General features: G+C 48.6%; 2 protein-coding genes across 3 annotated transcripts in view; both read right to left on the minus strand.

Annotated features, from left to right (window-relative positions):
* INTS1 (integrator complex subunit 1) overlaps positions 1 to 7,415 on the minus strand; it is a 73,953-nt gene extending 66,538 nt beyond the window's left edge. The window contains exons 1-6 of the mRNA XM_033166445.1: positions 7,324 to 7,415; positions 5,805 to 6,068; positions 5,144 to 5,340; positions 3,857 to 3,994; positions 2,689 to 2,848; positions 1,068 to 1,173 (exon numbers count right to left, since the gene is read on the minus strand). Of these exons, the coding sequence (XP_033022336.1) occupies positions 1,068 to 1,173; positions 2,689 to 2,848; positions 3,857 to 3,994; positions 5,144 to 5,340; positions 5,805 to 6,068; positions 7,324 to 7,381 (923 nt within the window). The 5' untranslated portion in view covers positions 7,382 to 7,415. The remainder of the gene's footprint in view (positions 1 to 1,067; positions 1,174 to 2,688; positions 2,849 to 3,856; positions 3,995 to 5,143; positions 5,341 to 5,804; positions 6,069 to 7,323) is intronic.
* A 6,186-nt stretch (positions 7,416 to 13,601) lies between these two features.
* The window catches only part of LOC117056372 (lysosomal alpha-glucosidase-like), a 33,194-nt gene continuing 26,497 nt past the window's right edge, over positions 13,602 to 20,298 (minus strand). For both annotated transcript variants that reach the window (XM_033166632.1, XM_033166633.1), the window contains exons 15-20: positions 20,028 to 20,176; positions 18,590 to 18,731; positions 17,696 to 17,794; positions 16,346 to 16,510; positions 14,466 to 14,612; positions 13,602 to 13,897 (exon numbers count right to left, since the gene is read on the minus strand). In XM_033166632.1, the coding sequence (XP_033022523.1) occupies positions 13,835 to 13,897; positions 14,466 to 14,612; positions 16,346 to 16,510; positions 17,696 to 17,794; positions 18,590 to 18,731; positions 20,028 to 20,176 (765 nt within the window). In that variant the 3' untranslated portion in view covers positions 13,602 to 13,834. The remainder of the gene's footprint in view (positions 13,898 to 14,465; positions 14,613 to 16,345; positions 16,511 to 17,695; positions 17,795 to 18,589; positions 18,732 to 20,027; positions 20,177 to 20,298) is intronic.

The following is a 20,298-nucleotide window of genomic DNA, read 5'->3' on the forward strand; positions in this document are numbered from 1 at the left end:
TAACAACAACAACAACAACAACAACAATTTATTTATTTATATACAATACAGCAGTATATATTAAAAACTTCCCTAAAAAGGGCTGCCTTCAGATGTCTTTTAAAAATAGGATAGCTGCTTATTTCCTTGATATCTGGTGGAAGGGTGTTCCACAGGGCGGGCGCCACTGTGGCGTTCTGCTTAAGCCACTTTGCGTGAGTTCAAATAAAAACAGACAAGGTCTTGACCAGCCAGCCTGACTGGGAGACAAGAGTGGGCGAAAAGCCTTCTCTCTCTCTCTCTACCCAGGCACTTTTATTCACACATGAAACCGCCTTACTGAATTCAAACTAGCCAATGACAATCGTCCAGCGTAACCCCCCAAAAACCCACGAGGGTAAGATGAGAACAAAGACTCTTTGAACTTTGCAGAACTGGTTAAAACTAGTAACTAACTTCCCTAGCTACAGGTCTATTAGCATTCCAAAGATCAGGTAGAAGAAAGGACAGAAGATTGATAGGAAGAAGTGAAGTACAAACATCCATGGCACACCTCTGCCATATTGACACTACTTCAAAGGGACAGATGCTATGAGGTTATCAAAGGGACACATCCTTTACCAGCCAGTTGTAAATTAAACAGCAACTTAACTAAAGGAGAGACGTGACTCTCTCGTCTCACAGTAATGGAAGCTTAAGGCAGCCAATAGGAACAGCCAATTTCTAGCCAATGTCAGGTCATGTAGAATTGGTCATAAGAAATCATATCTTGAACATAGACCAGCAAGGAACGTTACACTCAGCACAATCACATATGGATATCGGAATGTCTTTTGCTCACTCGCACAATGTCTAAGACAATGTATCACTTCTCATCTAATCCTACATGAATACCACACGCCACCACCGAGAAGGCCCTCTGCCTGGTTCCCTGTAACCTCACTTCTTGCAATGAGGGAACCGCCAGAAGGCCCTCGGCGCTGGATCTCAGTGTCCGGGCTGAACGATGGGGGTGGAGACGCTCCTTCAGGTATAGAGGCCGTTTAGGGTTTGAAGTGAGGGCCTTTGCCATCAATGGGCAAGCGTACCTGGGCATCAACTGTCCTTCCTGCTCTGGGCTCATCTTGTCCTCAGCAATCAGCAGCTCGCTCTGGCTGTCCTCCTCTTCAGGCACAGAGGGGTGTGGGCTGTTCCCTGAAGGAAAGCCAAGAACGCACATTTCAACACACAGCAAGGGGGCGAGTTCAGACGTCACAATAAACCGTTGTTTGTCACAATGGGAATGAGCAGCAGGAAACGTCAGAGTCATTCTCACCCTTCCTCTCCAGAACAGCTGCGAGGGGTGGAGAAGCTTTCATTTCCAGTTTTTCAACTAACCACAGTTTAGTGTTACGTCTGAACTGTACACTGCGGGTAACCTTAAACGATGGAAGTAAGCCCTATGAAATGACACCATTTCGTTTTGCGACAATCTCTCTGCTAATCTCATCTTCGGATCCCAGGACCTGCCAAGCACCATCGTCAAAATTTCACACCAGGTCAATTTTCTGAGAAGTTCCATTTAAGCTTCCACACCCAACAAAATGTTAAGCAAACCATGCTGGAGGGATTGTACTGATCATATGTGGTGGAACTGTTCTGTAACAAATTGATTTTGGCAAATGGTATTTGAAGAGACTGGTAAAATAGCAGGCTGCAAGCTTCAGTGTATTCCACAGCTGGCTTTGTTGTTCATATCTGATAATGAAAATGCTGGTGTTCCTTACAAGGACTTAGTTTTAGCTTGAATGGTGGCAGCTCATCAGCTGATACGTAAACACTGGAAAACTGGTACATGGTTAATGTTATCTAAGTGGTATATGAGCATCTGGCAAATTTGAGAGACAGTGTGGCACAGTGGTTAAAGTGTCAGACTAAGACCTGAGAAACCAGGGTTCATATCCCCATTTGGCTATAAAGCTCACTGGGTGACCACGAGCCGGTCATTGTCTATTAGGCTAACCTACCTCACAGGGTTGTTGTGGAAATTAAATGAGGAGGGGGAGAGCCATGTATGTCACCTTGAGCTCCTTGGAGAAAAAGGTGGGCTGTAAAACTATACATAACTGAAAAGTTAACAAAAAGACTATGAAAGGTAAAAAAAAAAAAATGACTGGCAGAGTTTAGCTTGGTTTGATTTCATATGTCAACAGGTCTACGCATAACCATAATTCCTCAATCAACCCACAGCAATCTTTTAAAATTAATCTATTGGCTAAAAAAGAATGGGAAATATTTATAATGTATATACAAAATCACTGCAAACAGGTAGCAGGATTTTAAATACATGTACACTTGTGATGTAACAGAAAGTACTGTACAGATATTTTTGGAAGATGAAAAATTTGAATAGTACTGTACTGATATGCAGTTGAAAAAGGAATTAAGAGGACCCATGGATGGGATGGGGGGGGGGATCAGGAGATTCAGAGTAATCTCGAGATATGGAGTTTCTATGATATTTTGATGTAATGTTATTTTTTCTTTCTTTATTCTTGAAAACCAATAGAAAACTTTAAAATGAAAATAAAACAAACCTACTGGACTTTACAGTGAGCACTATTAAAGCAGATGTACTGTGATTCTCTTTCATGTTGACGTTTGCAATCTGTATGTTCAGAAAATGCACAAACACCTTCCAAGCAACTCTCCAAGTGGTAAGTGCCCTACCAGCGCTCAGGTCTCCCCCGCTGCGTCCAACCTCGCCATGGAGCAAAATGCTTTTGGGAGGCATCTTGGTGCTGAAGGCTGTCTGGATGTTTTCCACAAAGGTCTTGCAGTGGGGGCTGTCTACCCAGATACGCTCTCCCAGAGAATCCTCAATGTAAACCTGCAAAAGAGATGAGCAGAAAAACCTCTCTACGCCTGCAACAAAAAGAACTGGTCCCCTTTTTTGTATCCCAGGGCTCAACCGTCAAGAGAACCAACACACAGGCATCAAAGCAGTTAAGTGGGGTGTGTGGATGTGTGGGTGTGCCCCAAAAATCAGTACAGTGGAACCTTGGGTTGCGGACATAATCCGTGACACGAGGCATGCCCGCAACCTGCAGCGTTCGCATCCTGAAGCGCCGCATCTGCGCAGGCATGATTTGGCGCTTCTGCGCATAGAACGATTTAGCGCTTCTGCGCATGCGGCGAAACCCAGAAGTAACCCATTCCGGTACTTCCGGGTTTCCCGCAATCCACAACCCGAAAACACGTAACCTGAAGTGTCCATAACATGAGGTATGACTGTACTTTCCAACCACTGTTATATCAGACGCTGGTGCTATGAGTATTCAAACTTTTGGGATGGCACAGATCTGTGTGGCAGAAATGAATGGTAGCTACTAATTGTAGCTCCGGCAACTCTGGGCTCCCTCTAATTTTAGCCAGAATCATAAACCCTCCATAGCCTAATAAAAACATTAGCCAATGGGGTGGGATATTTCAATGACTGTTCTATTTGCTTCTCCCTCTAGCAGCTGCCATTCCACCAGGCTGCAGCAGAGGGAGAGACAACACCACTCCAAATGGCCCCTGAATTGTTTTTATTCAAGCTGGCCACTTTAAGAACTGATGCTGAGTGTGCTTGATTTCCTCTTCCCTCCCCATTGCTTTTTCCTTTTGTGACATGTCCACCAGGGCCTGCCTTGTTTCCTTTTGACTGTGTATATCAAAAACACAAAGCTGCTCTGGGAGCCTTTTCATCTGAAGAGCAGGGATAAAAATAATTTAAAAGAGATAATTATTTTCGAGTGACAGGTGTTGAAGACACTCCTGTCCTTGCACTCAGCCTTAACACTTCCGCCTGCCTCCAGTAAGCCTCCCACACGAGCACTGCCCCAAGTTGGTGCACCTTGACAAAGATCTCAGGCCAGTTCTCGTCTTCCTCGTATGCCGCCATGAGGAGGTTGCAGGCCAAGACAGACACCAGGCTGTTCCCTTTGGCTTTGAAGTTGATGGACGCGTCTCGGCGGAGGAGACTGCATAGTGCCTGCAAAAGCAAATTCCCCCAGTGAGAACAAGCGGAGAGCCTGAAAGCTTCCCACCTGCTAAGAAAGCCTTCCGTGTAAATGATGCAGTCAAATGTTAAGCAGGTTTGTATAATAGCTTGTATAATGGCTTGTATAATAGTTTGTATAATGGCAGAAAGTGAGGAGGAATTAAAGAACCTTTTAATGAGGGTGAAAGAGGAGAGCGCAAAATATGGTCTGAAGCTCAACATCAAAAAAACTAAGATCATGGCCACTGGTCCCATCACCTCCTGGTAAATAGAAGGGGTGGGGGAATGGAGGCAGTGAGATTTTACTTTCTTGGGCTCCATGATCACTGCAGATGGTGACAGCAGTCACGAAATCAAAAGACGCCTGCTTCTTGGGAGAAAAGCGATGACAAACCTAGACAGCATCTTAAAAAGCAGAGAATCACCTTGCCGACAAAGGTCTGTATAGTTAAAGCTATGGTTTTCCCAGAATTGATGTTTGGAAGTGAGAGCTGGACCATAAAGAAGGCTGATCGCCAAAGAATTGATGCTTTTGAATTATGGTGCTGGAGGAGACTCTTGAGAGTCCCATGGACTGCAAGAAGAGTGCTCACTGGAAGGACAGATCCTGAAGCTGAGGCTCCAAGACTTTGGCCACCTCATGAGAAGAGAAGACTCCCTGGAAAAGCCCCTGTTGTTGGGAAAGATGGAGGGCACAAGGAGAAGGGGATAACAGAGGACGAGATGGTTGGACAGTGTTCTCGACGCTACCAACATGAGTCTGACCAAACTGCGGGAGGCAGAGGAAGACAGGAGTGCCTGGCGTACTCTGGTCCATGGGGTCACGAAGACTCAGACACGACTAAACAACAACATAACTGCTTAGAGTTGATTCTATCAATTAAGGCTCTTCTACTCTCTTTTTTAACCAATTGTCCCTGAGTGATCTGTGAGTAGCTGATGGAAAGGGGGCAATCTCATCATTTCCTGTATATTGAAAAAACATGCACCATATGGTTTAAAAATCAACTTTGGTCTTTGTGTTCCTTAGTGCTACATTAGTTTCTCCGAAAGAGATATGTTCCATTGTCTATCCCACCATGCCCCTAAAGTTAGTTAATATTTCTAATCTTGATGCACAAAGACAAATCTGGCTCACACCTCAATCACTCCTTCCGTGGCAAAGATGTTGGGCTTCATTTTTGCCAGGTACATTAGGCTCAAGTATAGGGTGGTGTCAGGCTTTGCCCGGTTCATTTTCAGCTGCTTCACGGCCCCGCACAACACCCCTTCGATGCGGTCGTCGTTGCCTTCGGCTTCCGCAGCCTCGATCTCATCCAGCAAAACCGCTGGGGCCACTGCAAAGAGAGCCAGTCAGGAAATGGGTTCCTCAGAGCCCTCAGTTGTCATTTTTAAGCAATCCAAATAAAAGTTATACTAAAGCTCAAGGCAAATGGCTTCTAAGGGAGTATGCAAAAAGGTAACACTCTTAATAAGTTGGACAACTTTTTTGGTGAGGGTGCCAAAATATTAAAGAGCAGGAGTCTTGCAGCATGGTTCATATTTGCCAACAGGGCTTGACATCTGAAACAGACCAACAAACTCCATCATTTACCTTTGCATCAAAACATCTGTACATGCAAGTGATGTCTGTTGGACACAAAAAGAATCTGCTGGATCAGTTCCTGTTCTCACTGTGGCCAACCAGAATCAAGTAGGATTCGAACACAAAGCCCTCTCCCCTCCAGCGGTTTCCAGCAACTAGTATTCAGAGGCATATATTGCCTTCTCTGGAGCAAAGGGGTTTTCCCTCTCTCTTTACCTTCAATGGGGACCACTGAGGGCTCCTTGATGGAAGGAGAAATGGCCCGTTTCTCAGCCACGGCTGCCTCCGCCAAGCGTCCCAAGGCACTGAGAGGGGGCGTTGAGGAGAGTTTTGGGCGCTTGGCAAGCCCGGAGGCGGCCTCCCGCTTCCGCTCGGAGGGCAACCCGGCCGAAGCCGGCTTGAGCAGCGTGACGGCTGCTTTCGATTCATTGGACTGGCCTTTTGAACCCAAGGCGATGAAATCTCCCGGAGGCGGGTGACCTAGGAGGAAAAAAGAGCAGTTCACGGAAATGCAAAGTCAGGGAGAACACAGGAAGCTGCCTTATACCGAGTCAGACCACTGGCTCAGGTAGCTGAGTATTTCCGACACTGACTGGCCGTGGCTGTCCAGGAGTCTCAGTGGACCACAAGCTTCACATGAGTCAACAGTGTGATGCAGCAGCGAAAAAAGCTTATGCTATTCTAGGCTGCATCAACAGAAGTCTAGTGTCCAGATCAAGGGAATTCAAAGTCCCACTCTATTCCACCTTAGTTAGACCACACTTGGAATAGTGTGTCCAATTCTGGGCACCACAATTTAAGCATCATATTGACATGCTGGAATGTGTGCTGAGGATGATCAAGGGTCTGGAAGCCAAGCCTTATGAGGAGCAGTTGAAGGAGCTGGGTATGTTTAGCCTGGAAAAGAGGAGACTGAGAGGAGACAGGATAGCCATCTTCAGATATCTCAAGGACTGTCCAATGGAGGAGGGAGCATGCTTGTTTTCTCCTGCTAGGGAGGGTAGGATTAAAGTAACAAGAATGGGGATTCCAGCTAAACATCTGACAGCGAAAGCTGCTTGACAGTGGAACGGTCTCCCTATGGAGCAGGGGTAGGCAACCTAAGGCCCGTGGGCCGGATGTGGCTCAATCGCCTTCTCAATCCGGCCCATGGACGGCCCGGGAATCAGTGTGTTTTTCCATGAGTAGAATGTGTCCTTTTATTTAAAATGCATCTCTGTGGGGCATAGGAATTCATCATTCCCCCCCAAAAAAATATAGTCCAGCCCCCCACAAGGTCTGAGGGACGGTGGACCAGCCCACGGCTGAAAAGGGTTGCTGACCCCTGTTCTGGAGATTCTGGACTCTCCTCCCTTGGAGGTTTCTAAGCAGAGGTTTATTGGCCATCTGCCATGATGGCTTCAGCTGAGATTCCTGCCTTGCAGGGGGCTGGACTGGATGACCCTAGGGGGTCCCTTCCAATTCTACAGTTCTGTGGTTCGTAGGAGGTTTCCAAGCAGAGGTTGGACAGCCACCTGCCAGGGACCGTCGAGCTGTCACTCCTGCGTTGCAGGGGGAGGGTCAGCCTAGATGACCCCTGGGGGTCCCCCTCCCAGCTCTGCAGATCTAGGATTCTCGAAATTCTTTTTTGGGGGGGTGGAGAAGAGGGGTTTTTTGTTTTTAATGCGGAGCTGCCCCTCCCCCTGGGTCTCGTGAACGCGCTTCCCCACCCCCACCCCCACCCCCATTTACCCACCGGAGGGTTTGGCGACGGCGCTGGGGCGGCGCGCGGCCGCGGGCTTCGGGCGATTCATCCCTGCGTAGCCCCTTCCCCACTCCCGCCCCTCTCCGCTTCTTCCCTCAGAGTCGAGGGGCCGGCAGGGAGGGGGTTAAAGGAGAGGAAGGCGGAAGCGGAAGGGCCGCGCGTGCCCTTTCCCACCCGGAAGAAAAATAAGGAGATGGAGGGGAGCGAACTCGGTTCCAGGCTCTCGGCTGCGCGTCTCTCTGGCGCCACCGCGCGGCCGGGAGGGGGAACTGCAGGCTTTTATCTCCCCTTTGCCGGAGGAGACCGCGGAGCGCCACCTAGAGGTTCGGGATCGTTTCAAGTTAACCGAGCGGAGGAAACATTGTGGATGTGAGTCTTTCGCCACCTAGTGGCCGACGTAGGGGTGGCTGGCAAGGGGGAACTGCGACGACGGAGCTCCCGAGTGGTAGACTTATTGATTATGGATATATTTATATTTTATATTTTTTTTTAAAAAAACGATTTCCACCCGCACACCGCCACCATTGTAATCCATGGACAATGGCAATAGGCAGGGCTGCTAGCAAAGGGGGCAAAAAGGGTAATGTTTTGTTCTTGTTTTTATTATGTATTGTGTGTTTTAACCTTGTATTTTTATGCTGTGATCCGCCCCAAGATGTATGGATGAAGGGCGGTATACAGATTTAATAAAAAAACAAAACAGTGGCCCGGCCTAAGATGCCTCGCCATTCTGAGCAAGGCAGCAAAACGGGCACAGATAAAACGAAACTGTTGTAAGAATTTTAAGGTGTTTTATTTATATATAATAATTGTTATTAATGTACCAAAACAAATAAGGCCACATGTCTGAAAACCAGCACAGGAAGACAGGCCTCACTCCCAACTGACCAAGTATTTCTTTGTCTCAGGAACAAAGGGGGGTTGCCCCTCCAGCTACTGAGCAGCCCTCTGCCTGAGTGATAATCTCTGGCATCCTGATACCTGAGTGTCAGACAAAAAGGTGTGATTAACTTGGCTGGGATATAGGGAAATGTAAATATCTTTTGTTTCAATTGATGGGTTTTTGGTGGAGGGCGAGAGGAGACATGGGGGCAGGGTCCAAGATGCTCAGATCACTGCTACCAGACCCTCCCAAATTGTGATGTAATTCTAATGTATGGAGGGGTGGTCTTGAGCTGGAGGGGGGCAATTTCAAAAAGTGTATATAGGAGCTGGTGTACCTTTGTTCGTGGTCTTTTTGCTTGCAAAGACACCCTGCTGCAGCAGTAATAAAATAAAGGGCAACCGCCTTGCTTTGGGAGATTCTGTATCGTCTCTATTTTATTCATAAGTGCTCTTGAGAGGAGGGGAGCCCTACTAAGGCTCTCCCCCGGGTTCATGGACTCCCTTCTGGGGTTGAACCTAATTTTTATAACAGAAACCTATGGATCTCACGCAAAACACTTTGCGACATTGCTATTTTGCAGGTGAGGAAGTGAGGACTGGGATTTTTTTTTTTTCTGGCCTTGATAGCTGCTGCTGCTGGTGGTGGGATACCAGATGCAGCAGGTGCTGGCTTACCAGATAGCAGGTGCCTAGAAAAGGTTTTTATTTTAATTTTTATTCAGTACCACAGTAAACTGAGAAAAAAAGAGTTAAGCTCTCCACTGCCACCCGCTGTAATTCCAGTTGTCATTCCGAGCCACCGCCAGCTACCACTGTTTGCATTTAAAATGCAAGAATGGCAAAGTTGCCCATGTGAATGGCCCAGGGACAAGTTTGCTATATAATGCGTTGCTCAAGAAGTGGCGAGTAGGTCATGCATCACATCACTGGGGTCCTGCATTTCTGCTACGACACACTTTGCAGGTTTGCCAATATGTTTCTCTTTGAAAATGCCCAGCAAGCATTCGTGAACTGAAGCGCTTTGAACTCTTCGAAGTTTTTTTTTAAAGTATTTCATAGAATCCTAGAGTTGGAAGACACCACAAGGGCCATCCAGTCCAACCCCCTGCCAAGCAGGAAACACCATCAAAGCATTCCTGACAGATGGCTGTCAAGCCTCCGCTTAAAGACCTCCAAAGGAGGAGACTCCACCACACTCCTTGGCAGCAAATCCCACTGTTGAACAGCTCTTACTGTCAGGAAGTTCTTCCTAATGTTTAGGTGGAATCTTCTTTCTTGTAGTTTGAATCCATTGCTCCATGTCCGCTTCTCTGGAGCAGCAGAAAACAACCTTTCTCCCTCCTCTATGTGACATCCTTTGATATATTTGAACATGGCTATCATATCACCCCTTAACCTTCTCTTCTCCAGGCTAAACATACCCAGCTCCCTAAGCCGTTCCTCATAAGGCATCATTTCCAGGCCTTTGACCATTTTGGTTGCCCTCTTCTGGACACATTCCAGCTTGTCAGTATCCTTCTTAAACTGTGGTGCCCAGAACTGGACACAGTATTCCAGGTGAGGTCTGACCAGAGCGGAATACAGTGGTACTATTACTTCCCTTGATCTAGATGCTATACTCCTATTGATGCAGCCCAGAATTGCATCGGCTTTTTTAGCTGCTGCATCACACTGTTGACTCATGTCAAGTTTGTGGTCTATTAACGATTTCTTGATTTACAAAGGTATGTGCAATGTCTCTCTCTCGTAATTTTTACATTTATCATTTTTACAAATCAGTTTCATTTGTTGAGACATTGAGAAGAAAGAAGGGGGAAATGGGTGGGAGGATGGCTGGGGGTGGGCTCAGGTGGCAATGGTTCTATTTTACTTAATATTTTTAGGGTTTGGTGTCAGCATTGCTTGTGCAGGTTCTCTGTTGTTCGCTTGTGTTCTGTTGGTGGTGAGGGAGGTTGGGGTTGTCCTAGGGTGTGGAATAGTATGGGAAACAGCCTTACTAGAAAAATTAACCAATAAGCTGAAACTGACACGGGGACAAATAGATGAAGACGCCTTCACCCCGGTGTGGCTCCCCTTTATCACACACATAGCCCAACAAGACAACGACAAAAATATACCAGAAGCATACAAATCAGTATGGCTAACCTAACCCAAAACACCCACCCACCCCACTCACACATGAAAACAAAGACCACCATAGTCAGTCACATTTGAAGTTTTGTTTTATTGAGAGTCAATCTGGGTACAGCCAGCCACAGAGAAATGGCAGATGCAAAGCCCCAAATGAACGGGGGGAAAGCTGAACAATCTGAATGTGCCACTCACTTTGTTTTCCGGCATTGCTGGCCTTTCCCAAACGGCCAGAAGCAAAGCAGGCATCTATCTCCCTGCTCTGCTCACGAAACTGCAGCTAGGGGGAAGGAGGGATTTGTATAAAAAATAGTGCAACTGAGCCTTCCCCCCGCCCAAGGGTACATTCTGAATCACTGCAGAGACATTCAAACAGGAGGCGGGTTCACGACCAGCCCAAATTCCCTCTTGGCAAAGCAAGCAGGTGTTGGGATGTGATGCGAGAAGTACAACCTCCGCAGCACTGAAAGGAGCAAACCTCACCTAAGGCGGCAAAACCCCAAGGGGGCGAGGCTGTGGGTTAGGTCAACAGTGGCATCTATCGCTTGAGCAGCTCGAGGAGCCCGCTTCAGGTATGGCAGGAAGACACCTTCAAGCAGAACCTGTGAGCCATCCAACAAATCTACAAGAAAGAAGATTCCACCTAAACATTCGGAAGAACTTCCTGACAGTAAGAGCTGTCAGACAGTGGAATTTGCTGCCAAGGAGTGTGGTGGAGTCTCCTTCTTCGGAGGTCTTTAAGCGGAGGCTTGACAGCCATCTGTCAGGAATGCTTTGATGGTGTTTCCTGCTTGGCAGGGGGTTGGACTGGATGGCCCTTGTGGTCTCTTCCAACTCTATGACTCTATGATTCTATGAAAGCAGGGTTATGACAAGGTGAAAACCCTCCGTTGACCTTTGTGGGTTTAATTAGAAAATTGGGAGTCCTTGGAGAATACAGGAAATAAAATAAAAAGGTTGCAAGGACTCAGGCCAGGACGGCAATAAACAATGGTTTTCTCCATTTTTGTTGTTGAAAGTATAAAAAAAATTCCAGTTACGATTGTTAACTCCGGGACAAGGCCCTGTTTCGTTTATTCTTCATCAGCTATCGTTTCTTAGTTTTATGGTCAAAGTGTACCGAGTGTGTCTTTGACCATAAAACTAAGAAACGACAGCTGATGAAGAATAAATGAAACAGGGCCTTGTCCTGGAGTTAAAAACCATTGCAACTGGAATTTGTTTCATACTTTAAACAACAAAAATAGAGGAAATCATTGTTTATTGCCGTCCTGGCCTGAGTCCTTTGCAACCTTCCTTTGTGGGTTTAAAGCAATGTTGGCAAAATAGGGCTCTGGCTTTCGATGTTTGTTTGAGAACAAGCTGCCTTGTGCTGCGTACCAGAACTCCAGGTGAGTTCTCTTGGGCTCAGGTCCAGGAGGGACGGTGGTTTTACCGGCTCGCGCACACAGACAGCAGACCTAAACAGGCTAACCACAAATATTTGGTTGGCCACAGTGACGATGCTAGACGGGGCCTGTGGCCTGATCCATCTGGACACTTCTTATGAACCAGAAAATGTCCGGAATTGAGACTGTGCCTTGGGAGCGCATTCATACCACACATTTACCACTGTAAATGGCCATTCCCCCCAAAGGATTCTGGGAGCTGTGGTTTGTTAAGGCTTCTGAGAGTTGTGAGGGGACCCTTATTCCCCTCCCAGAGCTACACTTCCCAGAGTGGTTTAATGATCAATCCCTCTTCACAGGGAATTCCTGTTTGTGGAATGCTCTCTCAGAACCTTTAGAAACTACAGCTCCCATAATCCTTTGGGATAAGCCACCACTGCGGAATCATATTGCTTTAAATCAGGGGTCAGCAAACTTCTTCAGCAGGGAGCCGGTCCACTGTCCCTCAGACCCTGTTGGGGGCCGGTCTATTTTATTTGGGGTGTGTGTGTGTGTGTGTGTGTGTGTGTGTGTGTAAAATGAACGGATTCATATGCCCCACAAATAACCCAGAGGTGCATTTTAAATAAAAGCACACATTGTACTAATGTAAAAACAACAGGCAGGCCCCACAAATAACCCAGAGGTGCATTTTAAATAAAAGGGCATGTTCTACTCATGTAAAAACATGCTGATTCCTGGACCATCCATGGGCGGATTGAGAAGGCGATTGGCCCGGATCCGGCCCCCGGGGCCTTAGTTTGCCTACCCATGCTTTAAATGCATGGTGTGAATGTGCCCCAAGAGAGGCACCGCAGGCTGCGGATGCCCAAGCTTTAGTGCCCTCTATGGAAACAAAAGGGTACTGCGGTGAACATCACCTGCCCCTCTCATTGGCACGGAGGATGAAGGCTCAGGTACCTGTTCTCCTGCCTTTGCCTGGCTTGGAGGTGCTGCATTTTCTGCTCTTGAGCCACGTTCAGGTCCTGCCTTCAGCAAAAGGCAGCAGAGACCCTGGCTTGCATATCCTCCCCTCCCCATATCAGGACCCTGGAGGCAGGGGCGTCGCTGGGGAGGGGTGGTACGCCCCCAGTGACAGGGTGACAAGCAGCGGGTGGGGGTGACAAGCGGCGGCCCCTTCCACCACTCCCACGCGCCGCCGCTCCCTCCGTCACCCCGGGAGCAGCAGCACACGGACGGGGTGCTTTCCGCTGCTTTTTTTTCGGCGGGGGGGGCGACCAGCGGGGTGGCGTGTCAAACTTGTCACCCCCTCCTCGCTGGCCACCACCCCCCGCCGAAAAAAAGCCTCGGAAAGGGGGAAATTCCCCCTTTCTGCATCCACGCGCGTCGTTACGTCATGATGATGTCACGGCGTGCCCCTCCCCCAGGGGGGTGCCTCTGTGCTGCCGCCGCCCCCAGCAGCGCAGAGGCTAGCTACGCCACTGCCTGGAGGGTAGGGTTATGCTGCATGAACTTGCTCAAGGTATCTCTTTTGCATCTTAGGAAGGAGAGGTCCCCCCCCCCCCAGCCTTGCTATCCAGGATCCTTTAAACTGGGAACACCAGGCACTGGGCTTGGGACGCTTGGCATGCATAGGGTCCCTTCTCATGCAGCGACAATACAGTGCAATACAGTGCAATACAGGATGCAGCAGCAGCAGCAGCACAGAGATTCAGGGCTACCATTAGAAAAACACACAAAACTCACGCACACAGATATACAGTTTAGGCACTCTAATCCAGCGAATGCGACGGAGGCGTCTCCCTTTTCTAATGGGAGCAGCAAGCACGGGATGGCTCGGTGGGACGAGACCCTCGCCCCATGGAGACGGGGCTTGGTTTTCGTTTTTCGTTTTTGTTTTTTGGCAGAAATGCAGTAAAAGCTGAAGCAGCAGGGAGTCCTTTTCCTGAGGAGACACGAAGAAGAGAGCGCGAGGCTCGGGGCCGCGGAGACTCTCCTAGGGGTGTGCGGCCCCCATCCGGAGTGCCTGGACGGGCGACAGACCCGCCTGCTGGAAACAGTACATTCAGGCGGCTGGGGCGGAGGGAACTCTGCCAGTCTCACATCCAGTGTATGCTGAATCCGCGGCTGAGGTTGAGCTGGAGGTCACTCACAGTCAGAACCTAAGAAGGAAGCAAGATCAGTGATTAGCTGGGGCCTTTATTCCCTTCAGTGGGGACGTGGGTGGCGCTGTGGGTTAAACCACGGAACCTAGGGCTTGCCGATCAGAAGCTCGATGGTTTGAATCCCCGCGACGGGGTGAGCTGCCGTTGCTCGGTCCCAGCTCCTGCCAACCTAGCAGCTCAAAAGCACATCAAATACTCTATTCTACTTCTGCAAACTTCGGAGTTCCCCAAACCTTGCTGATACCTCCCCCTTGAGGGTGGATGTTCTTGTTTTGGCTGTGTAAGGATTTATCCCTGGAGAACTGAGTTTGCTCTTAGTATATTAGAACTGCAAATAAAAAGGTGGGTTTTTTATTTTTTTAAAAAAATTAGAATCAAGCTAAAAACAGTACAGTGACCAAGTTAGAAAACAAAGGCAGTAGAATCATACAATCAAAGTTTCCCAGTGAAAAACCAATAGTGATGGGCCTCTCTTGTGAGGGCATGCCAGATTCTAGGTGCCAACACAGACAAGACCCTGCCTCTAGCACCCACCGGCTGCACATCCAAGCTGCCTGTCAGTTACCTGGTTTGTCAGATAGCTAAAAGGTCTCTCCCTGCCATTGACAGTGACTGTCTTTGGCTCTTCTCGGACCCCGTAGACACTCAGCGCATCCACTGTGACGTATGTGGCTCCTGTGTTGGAATGCAGGACAGTGGAAGTGAACGTGTTCTGGAAGATAAAAGACAAAACAGCAGGAACTCCCTGGTCACAGCTGCCTCCCTGCTTCAGCAAACACACTCAACTCCTCTCATCTCTTCCCCGGTGCTAATGTAGGATCGGCTCATTCATGCCACCCTGCTCCGGAAAGATTAGTCTGCGTGCAGATCCTCTGGGGCTGTCGCTAAAGGAAGAGAAGATGTGATTCCCATCTGACGAGGCCACAGGAAGAGATCTGCTAGATTTGAAGCGGGAGCTTTAGGTCTGGGCATGCAGGGAGGGAGGATTGAGTGGGGAAGCCCCTACCAGCCTCCCACCGAAAATGCAGGTGAGGATGCTCCCCAAGCTCATAAGCAGCAACTCCTCGAGGTCAGTTGACATCAACAGAAGAGAGATGGGAAGCAGGGCTCACTCTACTGGTTCTGCTGTGGCAGGCCAGCACCTCACCCTAAGGCAGTGGTTTGCAAACTTTTTTCTCTGGACCACGCTTTCAGAATAAAAAATTGCTTGTGCCACATCTTTTTAGTGAGAAGAAATATATTGGAAAACACAACTAGGATTGTTTGCAGTATCGCTTGTTGCTCTTGCTCTCATTTTGAAAAGTTATCTATCCATATTCTGCAAAAATAAAAATGGATACTACACTGAAATGTTTAAACTTTCCGTTGATTGTCCTGGAATCTTCCTGCCACACTTGGCACCCTCGCCTGCCACATCAGTGTGGTGCGCCACGATTTGTAAGAACTACTGCCCTCAAGCATCATCTTCCCCCAGACTGCCTCAGGGGCAGAGATGAGAAACGGGACTCATTCTGTCTCCTTTGCCAAAAGCCCAGCTCCATCAGGCGCCTCCTGCCCCTATTGAGCAATGGTTTAAAAATTGGTGGTCCAAGTTTAATCCCTCCTCATCTTCCTTGTCACTTTCCCCTCCTGTGCCATGCTTTTTTAGATCGTGGACCTGTGGGAAGGGACTGTCTTGTTTTAATTTATTGCATGCAAGCCGCTCTGGGAGCCTTCCTTTTGCCAAAGAGCAGGGTAAAAAGGTTCTAAGTGAATAAATACAGTGGTACCTCGGGTTACAAACACTTGGGGTTACAGACTCCGCTAACCCGGAAGCAGTACCTCGGGTTAAGAACCGTTGGGATTTTACATAAGCCGCTGCTGGATAGGCTAGACTAGTGTGATCAGTATAAATCATATGAGTTGTCTGAGAAGAGTGTGGGAACGGAAGACTGTCTTATCTCTTCTGTCTGAGAGTGTTATTGTACTGTACTTTCACTTTTGCAGTATCCATTGATGTTCTGCTGAAGCTAGGAGAACACAGACGTGGTTATGGATTCTCTGTATAGTGTGTAAATAAAACGTAGTTTAGATCTACAGATGTGTCTCTCTTCTTGCTGCGTGATGCTAGAAGACTTGTGTGCACTTTTCCTATGAGAAGTGTCGCAGACGGGCGCTCTGGACTGAAGGGACATGCCACTCCAGAGACGTGCCTACTGGGAGACGCTCGGAGTCTTGGGGAGTTCGCCGTCTCCCCAGAGCGTTTTTCCAACAAGAACTTTAACTCAGGATAAGAACAGAAATCGCACGCTGTCGGCACGGCAGCAGTGGGAGGCCCCATTAGCTAAAGTGGTACCTCAGGTTAAGAATGGTTTCAGGTTAAGAACTACCTCCGGAACGAATTAAGTTTGTAACTGTAGGTTACTTGCTCGTCACACCACAGCAGGGCAAAGAGCCTCTTCTCACCTGTGTGACGTTGAACACTAAGTAAGAATAGTCGCCCTTGGCAAACGTGTCCAGGCTCTCGCCGTCGTCCCAGTAAAGGTCTCCCCAGGCATTGGCGTTCTGCGACAGGGCCGCAATCAGGTGAAGAGCGTTCCCACTGCCCACCGATGTGTTGACTCCAGGTTTCTGAGAGGTAAAGAGATCAGCATGTAAAATCCAGATTCACTGAAAGCAGCCCCAACGAGGGCTGGGCGATGTCTGGCTTTCAACATTGTGATATATCACGATGCCTGAAGTAACACTGAAAAAGGCTGAAAAAGTGGCTTGAATGTGAAGGAAGGGAGGCAGGAGCGACCAGGAGGAAGGGAAGGAAGCGGCCTGGGGAAAACTGTGACTGTCTGAAATGGTGCCAGAGCACTTTAAATGTATGGTGTGGATACTGCCTCAGTTCATAAATTCACAGCAACACCTATTTGATAACAACATTTATAAAGTGGTTTGCAAGGTATTAGGGACGCAGGTGGCGCTGTGGGTTAAACCACAGAGCCTAGGGCTTGCTGATCAGAAGGTTGGCGGTTCGAATCCCCGCGATGGGGTAAGCTCCCGTTGCTCAGTCCCAGCTCCTGCCCACCTAGCAGTTCGAAAGCACGTCAAAGTGCAAGTAGATAAATAGGTACCGCTCCGGTGGGAAGGTAAACGGCGTTTCCATGTGCTGCTCTGGTTCGCCAGAAGCGGCTTAGTCATGCTGGCCATATGACCCAGAAGCTGTACGCCGGCTCCCTCGGTCAGTAATGCGAGATGAGCGCCACAACCTCAGAGTCGGACACGACTGGACCTAATGGTCAGGGGTCCCTTTACCTTTACCTTATGCAAGGCCTTCTTTCACTTTGATCTCACTGCACATCACACTAAACCGTGTTTTGGCATAACATGCACAAACAGAACTGAGTTGCTCAGGTCTCTAAGCCACCTCCCCTGCTTCCCTCCCCTGCTCCCATGTGACTGGGAAGGCAAATTCAGCAGTTAACCAGAGTTTGCCGTGCCATCCAGAGCTAGGCCTACGGTTCATCTTTGCTGTGGTTGAGCTCCAGCAATCGTGGTTTGGCGTTGGCTTGTTCGAAAGGTAAACCACAACATAGCCTGTCTTTGGCGATGGAGGTTATCCTGTAGCACCGCGGTGGGCAGTATGTGACCACGCAGGTGCCGTTGGACCTCAACTCCCATTAGCACCAGCCGGCACGGTCAATGGGTAAGAGATGATGGGTCTTGTAGTCCTGCAATATTTGGAGGGCCAAGGGTTACCCACCCCCTTTTTAAAAAGAAAAGTCACATGGTGGCAGGTGGAAGAGGATGGAAACTATCAGGCCTCACCTGAGTTGGCAGGATGGTCCCCTCCCGCACGTGCACGTTGATGTGGTCCAGAGGTGCGGCCATCTTCAGGTTCTCCCCGCTGCTGTTTACTGAAGAGCCCTGCAGGGGGCAGCGAGAGGCTGAGCTGTCAGGTTCATGTCAAGTGGTCAGATTACAGCAGCCTCTGCCAGCCTCCCAGCAGCCCCAAACATCTGGAGCATGGGTAGGCAAACTAAGGCCCCGGGGCCGGATCCAGCCCAATTGCCTTCTCAATCCAGCACAGGGACGGTCCGGGAATCAGCGTGTTTTTACATGAGTAGAATGTGCCCTTTTATTTAAAATGCATCTCTGGGTTATTTGTGGGGCATAGGAATTCGTTCATTCCCCCCCCCCCCAAAAAAAAATATAGTCCAGCCCCCTACAAGGTCTGAGGGGCCCCTTAGAAAATTTGTATAGGTTTTGAATTGCTTTAGTCCAGTGTTTCCCAAACTTGGGTCTCCAGCTGTTTTTGGACTACAACTCCCATCATCCTTAGCTAGCAGGAACAGTGGTCAGGGATAATGGGAACTGTAGTCCAAAAACAGCTGGAGACCCAAGTTTGGGGAACCCTGCTTTAGTTTATTCTGTTGCGGTTTTAGCTATCTGTATGTTTTAAATTATGGTAGCAATTTTTTTAGCAATAATTATATCGTTTTAATCTTTTTTGTAAACCGCATTGAGGCATTTCCCCTACGATCAAGAGGTATATAGTTTTTATTGAATAAATAAAGGGGTGGCAAGATCTTCTGGGGTGTTAATGCTGTGAGCCCCAGCAGAGGAATATTTCCCAGTTTCCTTTCCTGCGGCAACAAAGACGACCCAAGCAGAGAAATAATGAGACCATCACGGCTGGTCTGACGGGCCGCACGCTCTTACCGTGTAGTAGTCATACCACAAGCCTCGGGGAAAATAGCCGATCACCGAATTCACGCCAGGCTCCAGCACCGGAGACACCAGCAGGCCCCGCCCCCAGAGGAACTGCCTGTCAATGGAGTAAGTGGCCACATCCTTCGGGAACCTAGGAGGGAGAACAAGCCGACACAAATGCCTTCAATCAAGGCCACAATCACGCCACACATTAAAAGCACCACGAGACCCCTTTAAAAAGCTATGGCTTCCCGTAAAGCATAGTGACGTAAAGGTTGGAATGTGGCCCGAAGCTCCCTGGGTGACCTTGGAGTCAGTCACCATCTCATCGCCCAACCCTGAGAGGATGAAACGGGGGAGGAGAACCATGGACACCACATTGAGATCCTCAGAATATAAAGGTGGTACAGTATATAAATGTAATAAATACAACAATTAAATAAAATGATTTGTTTAAGGGTGCTGGGAGTTGTTTGGAGTCCCTTATTATCATTATCGTTATTATTCGTTCAGTTTATATGCCGTCCTTTATCAAAAGATCTTAATGTACAATGTTAAAAACACATTACAGAACATGAATGATACAAACGTTTAAAAAAATAAACAAAAGCATACTGACAAGACAGCCTAAAAATGAATAAAAAGCGTACTTGACAGACAGGCTAATAATAAAACAGTAATTATTATAAACTGTCCCCCTCCCCCACATTTCCCCAGGCCATAGAGGAATGTTTTTGCCTGGCACCTAAAGACATGCAATGATGGCAACTCCAAGAGCTGCAGTTCCCAGAGTTTCCCGAGAAGACTAATGGAGTGTCAAACCACAGTGGGAATCGAGGCTCTGAGAAGGGAACAGGGGCTCCTAACAACTCACAGCACCCTTAGCAAACTACAACTCCCAGAACTCTTTGTGGGAGGAGCCGTTGCTTTTTAAAGCAGTAGCACAGAGCTTAAAATGTGTGGCGTGAATGTGACTTGGGTGTCCCAGGTTGAAAGTTCCCCCGCCTCTGGCTTAAGGGGTTCCTTATTCTGTTAGGGACCTTGAACTTCCTGTGGATACCCCCGCCCCACCCCCTGGGGAGAGAAGAAGAGGAGGAGGAGTTGGGATTTGATATCCCACTTTATCACTACCTGAAGGAGTCTCAGAACGGCTCACATTCTCCTTTCCCTTCTTCCTCCCCCACAACAAACACTCTGTGAGGTGAGTGGGGCTGAGAGACTTCATAGAAGTGTGACTAGCCCAAGGTCACTCAGCAGCTGCATGTGGAGGAGCGGAGACGTGAACCCGGTTCACCAGATTACGAGCCCACCGCTCTTAACCACTACACCACACTGGCTTGGGCAAGGCAAGAGGGCTTTGGCAAGGCAAGGAAGAGATCTGTGCCATTCTCTTAGTCCTGAACCATGCCCGCTTGCGAGCCCCCTGGAAACGGGCACAATTCCTTACTCGAAGAAGAGAGGCCGGGCCACGGTGTCCCCTTGCAGGTGAGCCCGGTGGAAGAGGGAGTAGAGGTACGGCAGGAGGGCATAGCGGACCTCTAGCGCTATCTTCATGGCAGTTCGTGCGGCAGGGCTGAAGGCGGAGGGATCCTGGGCCTGAAGAGAAGGGTGGAAAAGAAGAACAGGCAAATGGGCTTAAATGGTGGCATGCAGAAGAACCAAGGCAAAGGAGACCGTGTGATGTAGGGGTTAGAGTCCTTGCCTAGGACACGGGAGAC

This window comes from Lacerta agilis, chromosome 13 (genome assembly GCF_009819535.1).
Source record: "Lacerta agilis isolate rLacAgi1 chromosome 13, rLacAgi1.pri, whole genome shotgun sequence".
Classification (NCBI taxonomy): domain Eukaryota; kingdom Metazoa; phylum Chordata; class Lepidosauria; order Squamata; family Lacertidae; genus Lacerta; species Lacerta agilis.